This window comes from Salmo salar, chromosome ssa26 (genome assembly GCF_905237065.1).
Source record: "Salmo salar chromosome ssa26, Ssal_v3.1, whole genome shotgun sequence".
Taxonomy (NCBI): domain Eukaryota; kingdom Metazoa; phylum Chordata; class Actinopteri; order Salmoniformes; family Salmonidae; genus Salmo; species Salmo salar.
The window spans coordinates 45,183,015-45,198,390 of NC_059467.1; the positions used below are offsets into that span (position 1 = coordinate 45,183,015).

General features: G+C 44.8%; 1 protein-coding gene across 1 annotated transcript in view; it reads right to left on the reverse strand.

The window, feature by feature from the left end:
* Positions 1-13,464, reverse strand: part of LOC106587771 (leucine-rich repeat and immunoglobulin-like domain-containing nogo receptor-interacting protein 1-B) — a 28,612-nt gene extending 15,148 nt beyond the window's left edge. Inside the window, exon 1 of the mRNA XM_045708913.1 lies at positions 13,179-13,464. Within this exon, the coding sequence (XP_045564869.1) occupies positions 13,179-13,190 (12 nt within the window). The 5' untranslated portion in view covers positions 13,191-13,464. The remainder of the gene's footprint in view (positions 1-13,178) is intronic.
* Positions 13,465-15,376: the final 1,912 nt, after the last annotated feature.

A 15,376-nucleotide genomic window follows, 5' to 3' on the forward strand; every position in this document is an offset into this window, starting at 1 on the left:
CCCAAAAAGGGGGGAAAGACAAAAGACTAGGTATCAGCCATCATGACGACTCCACCTAGACCTCCAACAGGAGCCTGTTCCAATAGGACTTTTCCCCCGATAAAACAGTGATGGATATGCTAATGAGATTTGAGTGACAGCTGATTGAAGGGGAGTGATCCAAGTGGAGGGAAGATTGCTGCTGGGAATTGTGGGAGATCCGAGCAGACAAATCTACTCTAGAGAACACACAAAACAAGGGGATAAAATTGACAGCTTGGAATACAGGGCTCCAACCCCAACACAAATCAAATAAAATGTTATTTGTCACAGGCTATATACAAGTAGTACCGGTACCGAGTCAGTGTACTTGGGTAGTTGGGGTGATTTATTGTTGTAATATGTAGGTTTGGTTAGGTGAAAGCCTCCCCAGCTGCTACTGGACTGAAAGGTGATCTCAGTTCAAATTCATGTTTGCTCCAACGGTTTCAACGTCCTGGTTGCTTGTCTATGATATTGGATTGGGACTATTTTAGGGGCCTGCCTTTTTCTCTAATGTATGTGTACCATGGGAGGAACTGCCAGAGCAAGAACTACAATTGGTTTCTGGATCTCAGACACAGAACACTTGGAAAGACTGTCCGCTACCATGGCAACCAGACAGCAGTTGGTCCCAATAGTCTAAAGAGGCTTCCTCATCTCCTTTTCTTGGCTGATCTGACAACATGTGGAAGGTGAAAGCTAAGTATTGAATGCCTCCATACCATGATTGCTTTCACTTTTTCCAGTCAGTGCTGGTGCAGGAAAGGAGAAGACGTTTTATACTACGACCACATTGGGATTCACCCTATGGGCTGATTTGTTAGGGCACAATGTCACAGCACATCCAGACAGAAATGGAGTGTTAATAGGAGAGCCATTGTTCTCTGTCTTGTAGAATAGGGGATTTTACCAGCTTTGCAAATCGTTTCTATCTGCAGCCTTGAATCCCACAGAATAAGCCCTTGCACACTGAAGTGAAGATTGCAAAACTAGGCAGGGGGGATTCGAAGAGCTGAGCTCCTACCAGAGAGCTTGTGTTATACCTTTTCTTGATTCAGAAATAATATCTTGATATGCTCTTCAAGTTAAGGGTTCCCCATTATGATAATATGTTTCAAGGTCAAGGGCAATTTATTTATACTAATAAGAGAAATGGTGTGTCTGGTTAATCCACAGGCCATGTCAAAATATACTCAGATGACATTGTTTTGCAATGAAGGTCTATAGTAACTTCAACAGCACTCTGTAGGGTAGCACCAGGGTGTAGCCGGAGGACAGCTAGCTTCCGTCCTCCTCTGGGTACATTGACTTCAATACAAAACCTAGGAGGCTTGTAGGCCTCACCCCCTTAGACATACATGGTTATTATGACCACTTCCGGAGTACGTCCTGCAACCAATCAAAGCTTTTGCAACATAAATTGACATTCTGTCCATCCAATCACAGAATTATAGTCATTGAATTAACCTTGTGTTGTATTGGGATTGTGCCACAGAGCATTATGGGGGTTCAATGTGTTGAGAAGCTTTGTGACATTGTTGGATAGAGATGAAAAGTGATAGTTGAGCATTTTTGGGATATTATTCAATTCAAATTTGTTTTTTCAAATTACAGGACACGGAGGAGGTATATTATACATTATTTTCTTGGTTTTAAAACTACATTTATGTGTCCAGTTAGTGCAATTTATAAAAAAAATATTTCTCCGCCAGAATGTTAGAATGGCCAACACTGATGAAAATGTTGTGGACTTTTCGTTGAAGAACCCCTTTCATTCTCTGGGGTACACAGAAAAGGTGCAAATTAAAAGCAAGGGTCGACCTCTGACCTCTGTTCAAAACCAACTGGTTTCAAAAGTATAGCTGGTTAACAGGGAGCCTGTCATCAAGCCGCCTGTATTGCTAGCCTGCTTTTTGGAAAGTCTGAGCATTGGTCGAAAAGGGGGTACAGTGACCTGAAGAGCATCGATCGTTCAGCTAAACGGCAAAACAAAAGAAGGGAGCATATGAATGCCGACATCAGATTCAAGCTTCTGGGAAAAAGCTGCATCGATAGAGGACACGGTGAGAGGGAAAGTTCTGCCAACAAGGGCAACTACATGGAGCTTGCAGAGGTAATTGCACGTTACAATGCTTTACTTGCTGAACATATTGAACGTTCAACTGTCTTTTCTAGGATGTCGAAAACAATTCCAAATGATTAGATAGCTTCCATCGCATCATCCAAAAAATGTTGATTAAAGAGAGATGTTGAAGCGGCGCATTTCTTCGCGTGCGCTCAAGTAGGCTTTCCACTTTCCTCCGGTATTTACTTAGCAAAGATGAAAACACATAATCACATAGGTTAAAATAATTAGTCTTTGACGATTTTTGAAACACACTGTCGTTTCCGTGCGTTCCGCTCCTATACCGTGGGTCTCCCATCCTCCTCCATTTTTCAAGTCACCAGCCTCCACTGCTGTTAATCTATGCCTCTGTCATGCTTATCCATTGGACTTGGCCCTACAAGGAGATCCCACCACTGCCACCAATTTACCTGCTCCAATGTACAGTACATAGGGACTAGTAAGTAAGATGTCTTATGTAATTAGCTACACTATGTTCTAATACCCGTAGCTGTTGTGTTTAAGGAACTGGAAAACACCAGATGAAGAATACCTGAAATGTGAAAAACCCAAATAGAATATTGGATCTGTAAGAACATCAGCTCCTTATGTAATATGCAGAAAATGGTGCTGCATGACACATCCCTGTACAAGTGCTGAACACATTGTAATGGTCGCTGTTCAGTTGGTTTCACTTCATTTGGGTGCTTTGTTCTGTATGAAATGACTTGCGGTGCAAAGCCTGCGCCGAGTCTAATTGGTAATATTTCCACACAGATCTGTCTCTCTCTGCTCTGACTGAATGTCTAATAATAATTCTGTAAAGGGATGCTTCTTTCCTCATTAACACCATTCCTCTTGGAAATTCCTCGCTATAGCAGCAGCCTAAGCTGGTAATTACACAAACCTTTTCCCCTCTGTATCAACAGGGATCCAAGTTTCCAGTAGAATTGAAAACTGTGGCTCAATGCAATCCTGAAGGCAATTTTCCACCGGCCAAGCTTCTTAAGGCCCTTTATGGACAGCACAATGGGCGATTCTGGGAGATTTTTTCATCCCAAATCATCCGTATAATAATTACCACCAGCTATCTTCGTTCTCATATTAATTTAGCTGATATAACTCACTCTAGCCAATACTTATAAATACATATTCACAGTGACAATTACAACAAATGGGCAGGAGGAGTGTTTAATCGGTAACCCACACTTTGCTTTAGAATATGCAAAGATCAGTGCATTATAGAGCCGGTGGAGTGTAGGAGTCAGAGGGAGAATCAAACCCCATCCTCCACCATGCCTGGATCATATTTTACATAAAGCTGTTATGATTACATTTAAATGAGAGAGGATGCTGCAGCGAAGCGCCACTGTGACCTTGTGAATAGATTTGTAGAGAGCAAGATTGAGTAGGCTACCCCGTGACTGATCTGCGTCTGTCTGTCTGTCTGTCTGTCTGTCTGTCTGTCTGTCTGTCTGTCTGTCTGTCTGTCTGTCTGTCTGTCTGTCTGTCTGTCTGTCTGTCTGTCTGTCTGTCTGTCTGTCTGTCTGTCTGTCTGTCTGTCTGTCTGTCTGTCTCACCCGTCTCTCCCGCCTGCACGCGGTCTACACGTGGTCCGACCATCTTAACGGTCCCTGACAGGAAGGAACCATTACATATTTAGGACCCTAATTTGAGCAAATTTGCTACAGCAGGAAAATAATCCTGCAGCAACAGGAAGTGTGAATTATTATGTGGATTATAATTCATGGATATTTTTGTAGGGGTTGATACATTTTTCGTTCGGGAAAATCAAGTCTGAAATTTATAGTGGAAATTACAAACTTCAGAAGCTTTTAAACCTTGAATACACAACTATTTTTATTTCCTGCTTTGCAGGAACATTTTCATCAATAAAAGTGTCATCAAATTAAGATCCTACATCTGTTTACTGCAATGCCGTGGTTTCAGCAGCATCCTTAACACTCTCCCTGTTGAGATTATAATCCGTCCATCTTTCAACATCACTATTACAGCATTCTGTAGCTTCATTCACCCTCTAACTTCCCCCCATATCTCACGGAGGACAAGTGTACAGGACAGGCAGACTAAATATCCTTGGCACAGATTTACATGAAAAGCTACTGCTCACAACAGGGTCACATAATGTAAGAGATGGGCGGTGTGGATGGACTGTTGAACAGGAAGTTGGCCTACAGTGTACATGTTAATCTATAGATCTGTTTTTGCGTTGTACATGTTAATCTATAGATCTGTTTTTGCGTGTCAAGAGTTGAACTAGTAATGGCTTGTTGATGACTTACATTCTATTCCGTCTTGTGTGTAACAAAAGGGGGGATAGTGAACCGCCTTATTACTGTAATGACCAGTCGGACCACCAGAGACTGTGTACAGCCATCGTCTGCATTGTCCTCAACCTTAACCACTATTTGGTTTTCCATCCTATTAAAAACCAAATAGGGCACTATGGAGGCATCCTCTGCTAGATAGTTAAAACATTCCCATTTGAATCAAATCAATCAAAGTGCAATTATCAATTTTGGAACTGCATATAGATTGGCGTTCCCAGTGCTTACATGCTACCCAACTGTACAGACATCACAATCAATTAAAAAGGTTAAATGGGAGAAAGAGACAATGGTTATTGGGTTCAGTTTAAGTACCAAGGCCCTGAGGTGAACATTCAGAACAGACCCTTCATATGACCACTATAGGTCAGGAGAACAATGTAACAGCAAGGCTATAGACAATCATTATACACTGCCCGCAATCTCTGTAGCATCTCTGTTGTGTAGTCTGAGAGGATAAAACAGAATTATGCGTGAGACACATCTGCTTACAGAGTCAAAACAGTGATGAGTGATGACTTCCTGTCTGATATGTCACGGTTGAGCAATCACATGTTGGAAGACTGCAGCGGCCCACAATAAGCTCATACATCAGCGAACGGTAGTAGCCTATGAACAGTGAGTGTATTGGAACAAACAGGGGCGCTGTGGCGCTCACACACATTGTCCTGCTTTAAGCGGTACTTAATGAACATTCTATTGCTACAGTACGTTTCTACTGCACCATCATTGATATGAATGAGCCTGATATCCACATGCTGTACTTACATTTACATTACATTTAAGTCATTTAGCAGACGCTCTTATCCAGAGCGACTTACAAAATGGTGCATTCACCTTATGATATCCAGTGGAACAACCACTTTACAATAGTGCATCTAAATCTTTTAAGGGGGGGGGTTAGAAGGATTACTTTATCCTATCCTAGGTATTCCTTAAAGAGGTGGGGTTTCAGGTGTCTCCGGAAGGTGGTGATTGACTCCGCTGTCCTGGCGTCGTGAGGGAGCTTGTTCCACCATTGGGGTGCCAGAGCAGCGAACAGTTTTGACTGGGCTGAGCGGGAACTGTGCTTCCTCAGAGGTAGGGGGGGCAGCAGGCCAGTGGTGGATGAACACAGTGCCCTTGTTTGGGTGTAGGGCCGGATCAGAGCCTGAAGCTATGGAGGTGCCGTTCCCTTCACAGCTCCGTAGGCAATCACCATGGTCTTGTAGCGGATGCGAGCTTCAACTGGAAGCCAGTGGAGAGAGCGGAGGAGCGGGGTGACGTGAGAGAACTTGGGAAGGTTGAACACCAGACGGGCTGCGGCGTTCTGGATGAGTTGTAGGGGTTTAATGGCACAGGCAGGGAGCCCAGCCAACAGCGAGTTGCAGTAATCCAGACGGGAGATGACAAGTGCCTGGATTAGGACCTGCGCCGCTTCCTGTGTGAGGCAGGGTCGTACTCTGCGAATGTTGTAGAGCATGAACCTACAGGATCGGGTCACCGCCTTGATGTTAGTGGAGAACGACAGGGTGTTGTCCAGGATCACGCCAAGGTTCTTAGCACTCTGGGAGGAGGACACAAGGGAGTTGTCAACCGTGATGGCGAGATCATGGAACGGGCAGTCCTTCCCCGGGAGGAAGAGCAGCTCCGTCTTGCCGAGGTTCAGCTTGAGCTGGTGATCCGTCATCCACACTGATATGTCTGACAGACATGCAGAGATGCGATTCGCCGCCTGGTTATCAGACGGAACTGTAAGAACTGTACTTATTATAAGGAATCACGTGTTGATATTGTGCTTGAATAGATGGGCTTGCTAAAGAATCTGTGCTTGCATTATGGCAAGACTAATTGGAGAAGAGTATTTATGAAGGTTTTATAGATTGTTACATTAGACCACCTACAGTAACGTGTTGCCAGGTAACCGTCGTGGTTTTAATCATTCACTCAGTCACGATGTGAAAGCCCCACATTTCATGTGACATCGATGTTCTGTAGGTTGATATGTACTGTCACCTTGTTATCGTGACACATACTGTATGTATTAACCTGTGGCTCAGTTGGTAGAGCATGGTGTGTGCAACGCCAGGGTTGTGGGTTCGATTCCCACGGGGGGCCAGTACAAAAAAATGCATGAAATGTATGCATTCACTACTGTAAGTCGCTCTGGATAAGAGCGTCTGCTAAATGACTAAATTGTAAAATTGTAAAGCTGCAGCACAAACAATACAAACACTACTATAGACCTTCTGCTTCTTTCCCATTTTACCCTGTGAGACCCAAACATAGATCCAAACGAGGAAAACATTTCACTACCCTTCAAAAATACCTGGAATACGCCTCTGATTATGAAAATAATAATACATATTTTAAAAATCAATTTGTAGAATTTTCTGGAAACGTTGCAACATTGGGCTTAAATGGTAGAAAAATTTGAAATTCAACTAAAATCCCATCAAAATGGAGCAAAAGTATTTACATGTGAAGGAACATATTGTGTAATGATATAAACATCTGAAATGAAGTCATATTTTTTCTGAAATAGACAAATTGATCAACTTTACAAATTCAATTTTTTAAAACATTTTGCTGTCAGAAACATACACTACTGTTCATTAAATAGTACCCTGCAAAACACCAGTCTCAACGTCAACAGTAAAGAGGCAAATCTGTGGTTGCTGGCCTTCTAGGCAGAATTGCAAAGAAATAGCCATATCTCAGACTGGCCAATAAAAATTGAACATTAGGATGGGCAAAAGAAAACAGACACTGGACAGAGGAACTCTGCCTACAAGGCCAGCATCCCGGAGTCGCCTCCTCACTGTTGACGTTGAGACTGGTGTTTTGCCGGTACTATTTAATGAAGCTGCCAGTTGAGGACCAGTGAGGCGTCTGTTTCTCAAACTAGACACTTTAATGTACTTGTCCTCTTGCTCAGTTGTGCACCGGGGCCTCCCACTCCTCTTTCTATTCTGGTTAGGGCCAGTTTGTTCTGTTCTGTGAAGGGAGTAGTACACAGCGTTGTACGAGATCTTCAGTTTCTTGGCAATTTCTCTCATGGAATAGCCTTCATTTTTCAGAACAAGAATAGACTGACGAGTTTCAGAAGAAAATTATTTGTTTCTGGCTATTTTGAGCCTGTAATCGAACCCACAAATGCTGATGCTCCAGATACTCAACTAGTCTAAAGAAGGACAGTTTTATTGCTTCTTTAATCAGAACAACAGTTTTCAGCTGTGCTAACATAATTGCAAAAGGGTTTTCTAATGATCAATTAGCTTTTTAAAGTGATAAACTTTGATTAGCTAACACTACGTGCCATTGGAACACAGGAGTGATGGTTGCTGATTATGGGCCTCTGTACACCTATGTAGATATTCCATAAAGAAATCAGCCGTTTCCAGCTACAATAGTCATTTACAACGTTAACAATTTCTACACTGTATTTCTGATCAATTTGATGTTATTTTAATGGACAAAATATGTGCTTTTCTTTCAAAAACAAGGACATTTCTATGTGACCCCAAACTTTTGAACGGTGGTGTATCTTTTTGAAAGGATCAAGTATTCTGGGGTTTTTCCTATGTATGGAGAACATCTAAGTTACTTTCAGTAATATTTGGTTGTCCTTTCTGGCTTCATCTGGAGAGAGAACCTCCTATCTTACTTCTTTACCATATAAGGAATGGTCGTCACGGCAGTATTCTGACCTCACAATCCACACCTTTTTTAAAAGATATATTCATTTCTGTTATTTTGATGTGTAGAGGAGGCATCGAATTTACTCTTGAAGTATTTGGTTGTACATATTTTTAGAATATTGGAAGGAAAACAATCCCTCTAATGTTTCTATCAGTATATTAATGTAGCCCTGTGTGTCAGTTTAAACCCTTTTCTATCAGTATATTAATGTAGCCCTGTGTGTAAGGTCAAACCCTTTTCTATCAGTATATTAATGTAGCCCTGTGTGTCAGGTCAAACCCTTTTCTATCAGTATATTAATGTAGCCCTGTGTGTCAGGTCAAACCCTTTTCTATCAGTATATTAATGTAGCCCTGTGTGTCAGGTCAAACCCTTTTCTATCAGTATATTAATGTAGCCCTGTGTGTCAGGTCAAACCCTTTTCTATCAGTATATTAATGTAGCCCTGTGTGTCAGGTCAAACCCTTTTCTATCAGTATATTAATGTAGCCCTGTGTGTCAGGTCAAACCCTTTTCTATCAGTATATTAATGTAGCCCTGTGTGTCAGTTTAAACCCTTTTCTATCAGTATATTAATGTAGCCCTGTGTGTCAGGTCAAACCTTTCAGCCCAATGTTGGGTTTCTTCAACATTTCCAAAGCGACCTCTATCTCAGGTTCAGATCGTTTGCTTCCCTCTGTATTTTTTTTCTTCATAATCATTACATATTAAAGAAGACAGGGAAAAAGATTTCATGTAATGGCCTACAACATATCCTTGTGTAGGGGACTAGTCTGATGTCAGACGAGTGGACCATGTTTCTACCGTTTCAGAGGCTGCTGATGCCAACATTTATCCTACTGACACAATACTACACAGAGATACATGTGGGTCGAAGGAGATGAACTAGGTAGTGATGAAGGAGATGAACTAGGTAGTGATGAAGGAGATGAACTAGGTAGTGATGAAGGAGATGAACTAGGTAGTGATGAAGGAGATTAACCAGGTAGTGATGAAGGAGATGAACTAGGTAGTGATGAAGGAGATGAACTAGGTAGTGATGAAGGAGATGAACTAGGTAGTGATGAAGGAGATGAACTAGGTAGTGATGAAGAAGATGAACTAGGTAGTGATGAAGGAGATGAACTAGGTAGTGATGAAGGAGATGAACTAGGTAGTGATGAAGGAGATGAACTAGGTAGTGATGAAGGAGATGAACTAGGTAGTGATGAAGGAGATGAACTAGGTAGTGATGAAGGAGATGAACTAGGTAGTGATGAAGGAGATGAACTAGGTAGTGATGAAGGAGATGAACTAGGTAGTGATGAAGGAGATTAACCAGGTAGTGTTGAATAGGATTTTTTTTTAGATTAGAACGCAATTTAGGAAACTTATTTTTGCATATTTGGGTCTCACAGTGTTACAAAATAGCAGTGGGGTGAAACCAGTGGAAGAGAAGTCTCTTTCCAGTCTCGCCTATTTTAGGGAGCCTCGTGTACAGTAACCAACAGTGTAGTGTGTGTCTCTAAGCAAAAACAGCCTCAACTTCACCAGCTAGAGGTGGCAGCTTGTGGCTTGCAGGCAGCTGCTGTACTGTACTTCTATAGGAGGTAGAAGAGTCTCTATAGATTTCTACTGTGTGCCAGAGCACTGCAGCCAGGCAGAATTATGAGGGATGCAAATAATGCAGGCTGGAAGGATGAAAGGATGACACACACAGACACACACACACACACACACACACACACACACACACACACACACACACACACACACACACACACACACACACACACACACACACACACACACACACACACACACACACACACACACACACACACACACACACACACACACACACACACACACACAGAGAGAGAGAGAGAACGGATGAGAGGCTGGGGTGTTTGACCTACATACAAATGGGACAAAAAGCCTTCCCTGGAACCTGTGGGTGAAATGAAACACCATTCTTTCAACCCCAGAGGGAACACAGCAAATTCATTGTGATTGAATGAGGTTTGACCTCCGGAAGCAAATCAGTGTCAGGCTAGACGGCGTGTTTAGGGTCTTTATAAAGAGGCGTGCTAACAAGGACAGATTAGTTGGAGCTACAATAAGCATGGTGGTGGAGGAGCACTCTGACAGGAACACACAGCAGGCACGCTCCATCACACACACACCCCAACACTAGTAATATGACACACCTTTTAAAATACTTCTGGAAACAGCAGGGACACAGGAGCACATGAGAGACTCACATACAGAGACATTCATGCACACACACAAAGAGAAACAGTTATACACAGACACACACCGTACTCACACCTAGACACACCGTACACACACACACACAGACACACACCGTACTCACACAGACACACCCGTACACACACACACAGACACACCGTACACACACACACAGACACACACCGTACTCACACCTAGACACACCGTACACACACACAGACACACACCGTACTCACACAGACACACACCGTACTCACACACACAGACACACCATACACACACACACAGACATACTGTACACACAGACACACACAGACACACTGTACACACAGACACACACAGACACACCGTACTCACACATAGTCACACCGTACACTCACACACAGACACACCGTACTCACACAGACACACTGTACACTCACACAGACACACACCGTACTCACACACAGACACACGGTACACACGGTACACACGGTACACACACACACACACACACACACACACACACACACACACACACACACACACACACACACACACACACACACACACACACACACACACACACACACACACACACACGGTACACACACAGACACACCATACACACACAGACACACCGTACACACACACAGACACATGGTACACACACAGACACACCATACACACACAGACACACCATACACACAGACACACCGTACACACACAGACACACGGTACACACACACAGACACACGGTACACACACACAGACACACCATACACACAGACACACCATACACACAGACACACGGTACACACACACAGACACACCGTACACACACAGACACACCATACACACAGACACACCGTACTCACACCTAGTCACACCGTACACTCACACACACACAGACACACCGTACTCACACCTAGACACACTGTACACTCACACACACACAGACACACCGTACTCACACAGACACACTGTACACTCACACCGACACACACCGTACTCACACACAGACACACGGTACACACGGTACACACGGTACACACACACACACACACACACACACACACACACACACACACACACACACACACACACACACACACACACACACACACACACACACACACACGGTACACACACAGACACACCATACACACACAGACACACCGTACACACACACAGACACATGGTACACACACAGACACACCATACACACACAGACACACCATACACACAGACACACCGTACACACACAGACACACGGTACACACACACAGACACACGGTACACACACACAGACACACCATACACACAGACACACCATACACACAGACACACGGTACACACACACAGACACACCGTACACACACAGACACACCATACACACAGACACGCCATACACACAGACACACCATACACACACACAGACACACGGTACACACACACAGACACACCATACACACAGACACACCGTACACACAGACAGACACACCATACACACAGACACACCATACACACAGACACACCATACACACAGACACACCATACACACAGACACACCGTACACACAGACACGCCATACACACAGACACACCATACACACACACAGACACACGGTACACACACACAGACACACCATACACACAGACACACCATACACACAGACACACGGTACACACACACAGACACACCGTACACACACAGACACACCATACACACAGACACGCCATACACACAGACACACCATACACACACACAGACACACGGTACACACACACAGACACACCATACACACAGACACACCGTACACACAGACAGACACACCATACACACAGACACACCATACACACAGACACACCATACACACAGACACACCATACACACAGACACACCGTACACACAGACACGCCATACACACAGACACACCATACACACACACAGACACACGGTACACACACACAGACACACCATACACACAGACACACCGTACACACACAGACACACCATACACACAGACACGCCATACACACAGACACGCCATACACACACACAGACACACGGTACACACACACACAGACACACCATACACACAGACACACCGTACACACAGACAGACACACCATACACACAGACACACCATACACACAGACACACCATACACACAGACACACCATACACACAGACACACCGTACACACAGACACACCGTACACACACAACATACAGGTACAAACTGGTGCACATATGCAAACACACACACACACACACACACACACACACACACCACCCACACACACACACACACACACACACACACACACACACACACACACACACACACACACACACACACACACACACACACACACACACACCATACACACCATACACACACACACACACACACACACACCATACACACCATACACACACACACACACACACACACACACACACACACACACACACACACACACACACACACACACACACACACACACACACACACACACACACACACACACACACACACACACACACACACAGTAGCCTACATGTATGCTCTTACACATTTAAATAAATGGCAGCATCCAGATGACAGAACAAACCTGGTCCTGAATCCAATTCAGTAGAATGATCAAACATCCCATCCCTCCCTCTCTCTCTCCCTTTACCCCTTTCAATACGTACCATTTGTCCAGACAAATATTTTCCTTCCAATTCTGCCCCAACACTGCACCATGATGAGCCTGTCTCTGTGGCTCAGTGCTGGAAACCCACAGAACAGAGGAGGCTACTTACCAGGACTGTCATGCACAGAATTCTAATTTAAGCTGCTCCACGTTGCCAAGGAAATCCAAAATGCCTCAGAGAGCAGGGCAGAGATTGAAGAGGCCATTGAAAGGAGGATTCAAAGGGAGAAATGGGATACCCGAGGCGAGATAAAAGGAGGTGAGTCCTCGGTGAGGAGCATGGGAGATGCCTGGGTCCTCCAGATGCTCTAAATCCACCTCCACTGATAGGCTTGCATGTAAACACAGGCTCCGGTGTCTCAGACACTCTAACATACATGCTGCACCGAGCTGAGTGAGACAGAGAGTGGGAGAGGGGAGAGGGGAGAGAGGGAGAGGGGAGAGAGATAGAGGGAGGGGCCGCTGCTGAACAAGGTGCAGGGAGGAGCTGCAATGCATTGGAAGGAAGGGAGGGAGGGAGGAGAGGGAGGGAGGGAGGGAGGGAGGGAGGGAGGGAGGGAGGGAGGGAGGGAGGGAGGGAGGGAGGGAGGGATGCTCTCTGATTGCATTGGCGATATGTTATGCTGTTTACTTGAACGTCCCCATTTCCAGCTGGATTCAAATGAACTGGGGAGCTGCAGAAAGAGGGTTGTGAAAGACTGAATGTGAAAAATAAAATGATTAATGGAATATGGGGATAGAGGAAGATGGGTATAGAGGAAGATGAGGATATAGGAAGATGGGGATAGAGGAAGATGGGGATAGAGGAAGATGGGGATAGAGGAAGATGAGGATAGAGGAAGATGGGGATAGAGGAAGATGGGTATAGAGGAAGATGAGGATATAGGAAGATGGGGATAGAGGAAGATGGGTATAGAGGAAGATGGGGATAGAGGAAGATGAGGATAGAGGAAGATGGGGATAGAGGAAGATGGGGATAGAGGAATATGAGTATAGAGGAAGATGAGGATAGAGGAAGATGGGGATAGAGGAAGATGGGGATAGAGGAAGATGAGGATATAGGAAGATGGGGATAGAGGAAGATGGGTATAGAGGAAGATGAGGATAGAGGAAGATGGGGATAGAGGAAGATGAGTATAGAGGAAGATGAGGAAGATCGAAAAAGGATATGTGGAAGAGGGTGAGAGATGGAAAGAAAGAGGGAAGGGGTAGGGAGAGGGAGAGGGGGAGGCAGAGGGAGACAGAGCGGGAGGGAGGGAGGGAGGTAGGTAGGTAGGGAGACAGAGAGGGAGGGAGGGAGGGAGGGAGGTAGGTAGGGAGACAGAGAGGGAGACAGAGAGGGAGGTAGGGAGACAGAGAGGGAGGTAGGGAGACAGAGAGGGAGGTAGGGAGACAGAGAGGGAGGTTAGGGAGACAGAGAGGGAGGGAGGGAGACAGAGAGGGTGAGAGATGGAAAGAAAGAGGGAAGGGGTAGGGAGACAGAGAGGGAGGGAGGTAGAGGGTGCTATCCTAAAACAAGAAAGGGGAAGGGAGACAGAGAGGGAGGGGGGTGGGTGCTCTCCTAAAACAGGGGCAACAATGTAACAAATTAACTTCTATATCCCCACACTTCATCTGATTTACTGTAGGGATGTGAGTGGGGATGAGTGGGTTAATGGGAGGAATATGAGCATGTCATTGTATTAGTGGAGTGGGGATGAGTGGGTTAATGGGAGGAATATGAGCATGTCATTGTATTAGTGGAGTGGGAATGAGTGGGTTAATGGGAGGAATATGAGCATGTCATTGTATTAGTGGAGTGGGAATGAGTGGGTTAATGGGAGGAATATGAGCATGTCATTGTATTAGTGGAGTGGGAATGAGTGGGTTAATGGGAGGAATATGAGCATGTCATTGTATTAGTGGAGTGGGAATGAGTGGGTTAATGGGAGGAATATGAGCATGTCATTGTATTGGTGGAGTGGGAATGAGTGGGTTAATGGGAGGAATATGAGCATGTCATTGTATTAACAGAGAAAGAAAAGAGAAGAGGAAGAGATTAGTGCCCTGGCTCTGGGTTTTATTCCGCGCCCCAGACTCCTCCATCATTTCCTGTCACTAGTGGATGATGAATACTACCTATTATACATAGAACAGTAATCATGAGGCACGCGGACCTTTGGAGTGTGACAGGAAGGCAGGCAGGCAGGCAGATCACTGAAGTGCTGCCTGGGGGGCAATGAGAGACACAGGGTTCTTGAGGTGAAGGGTGGGTGGTTGTGGGTAGTTTTGGGGCACTTAGACTGGTAGGGATTGGTAAAAGAGATT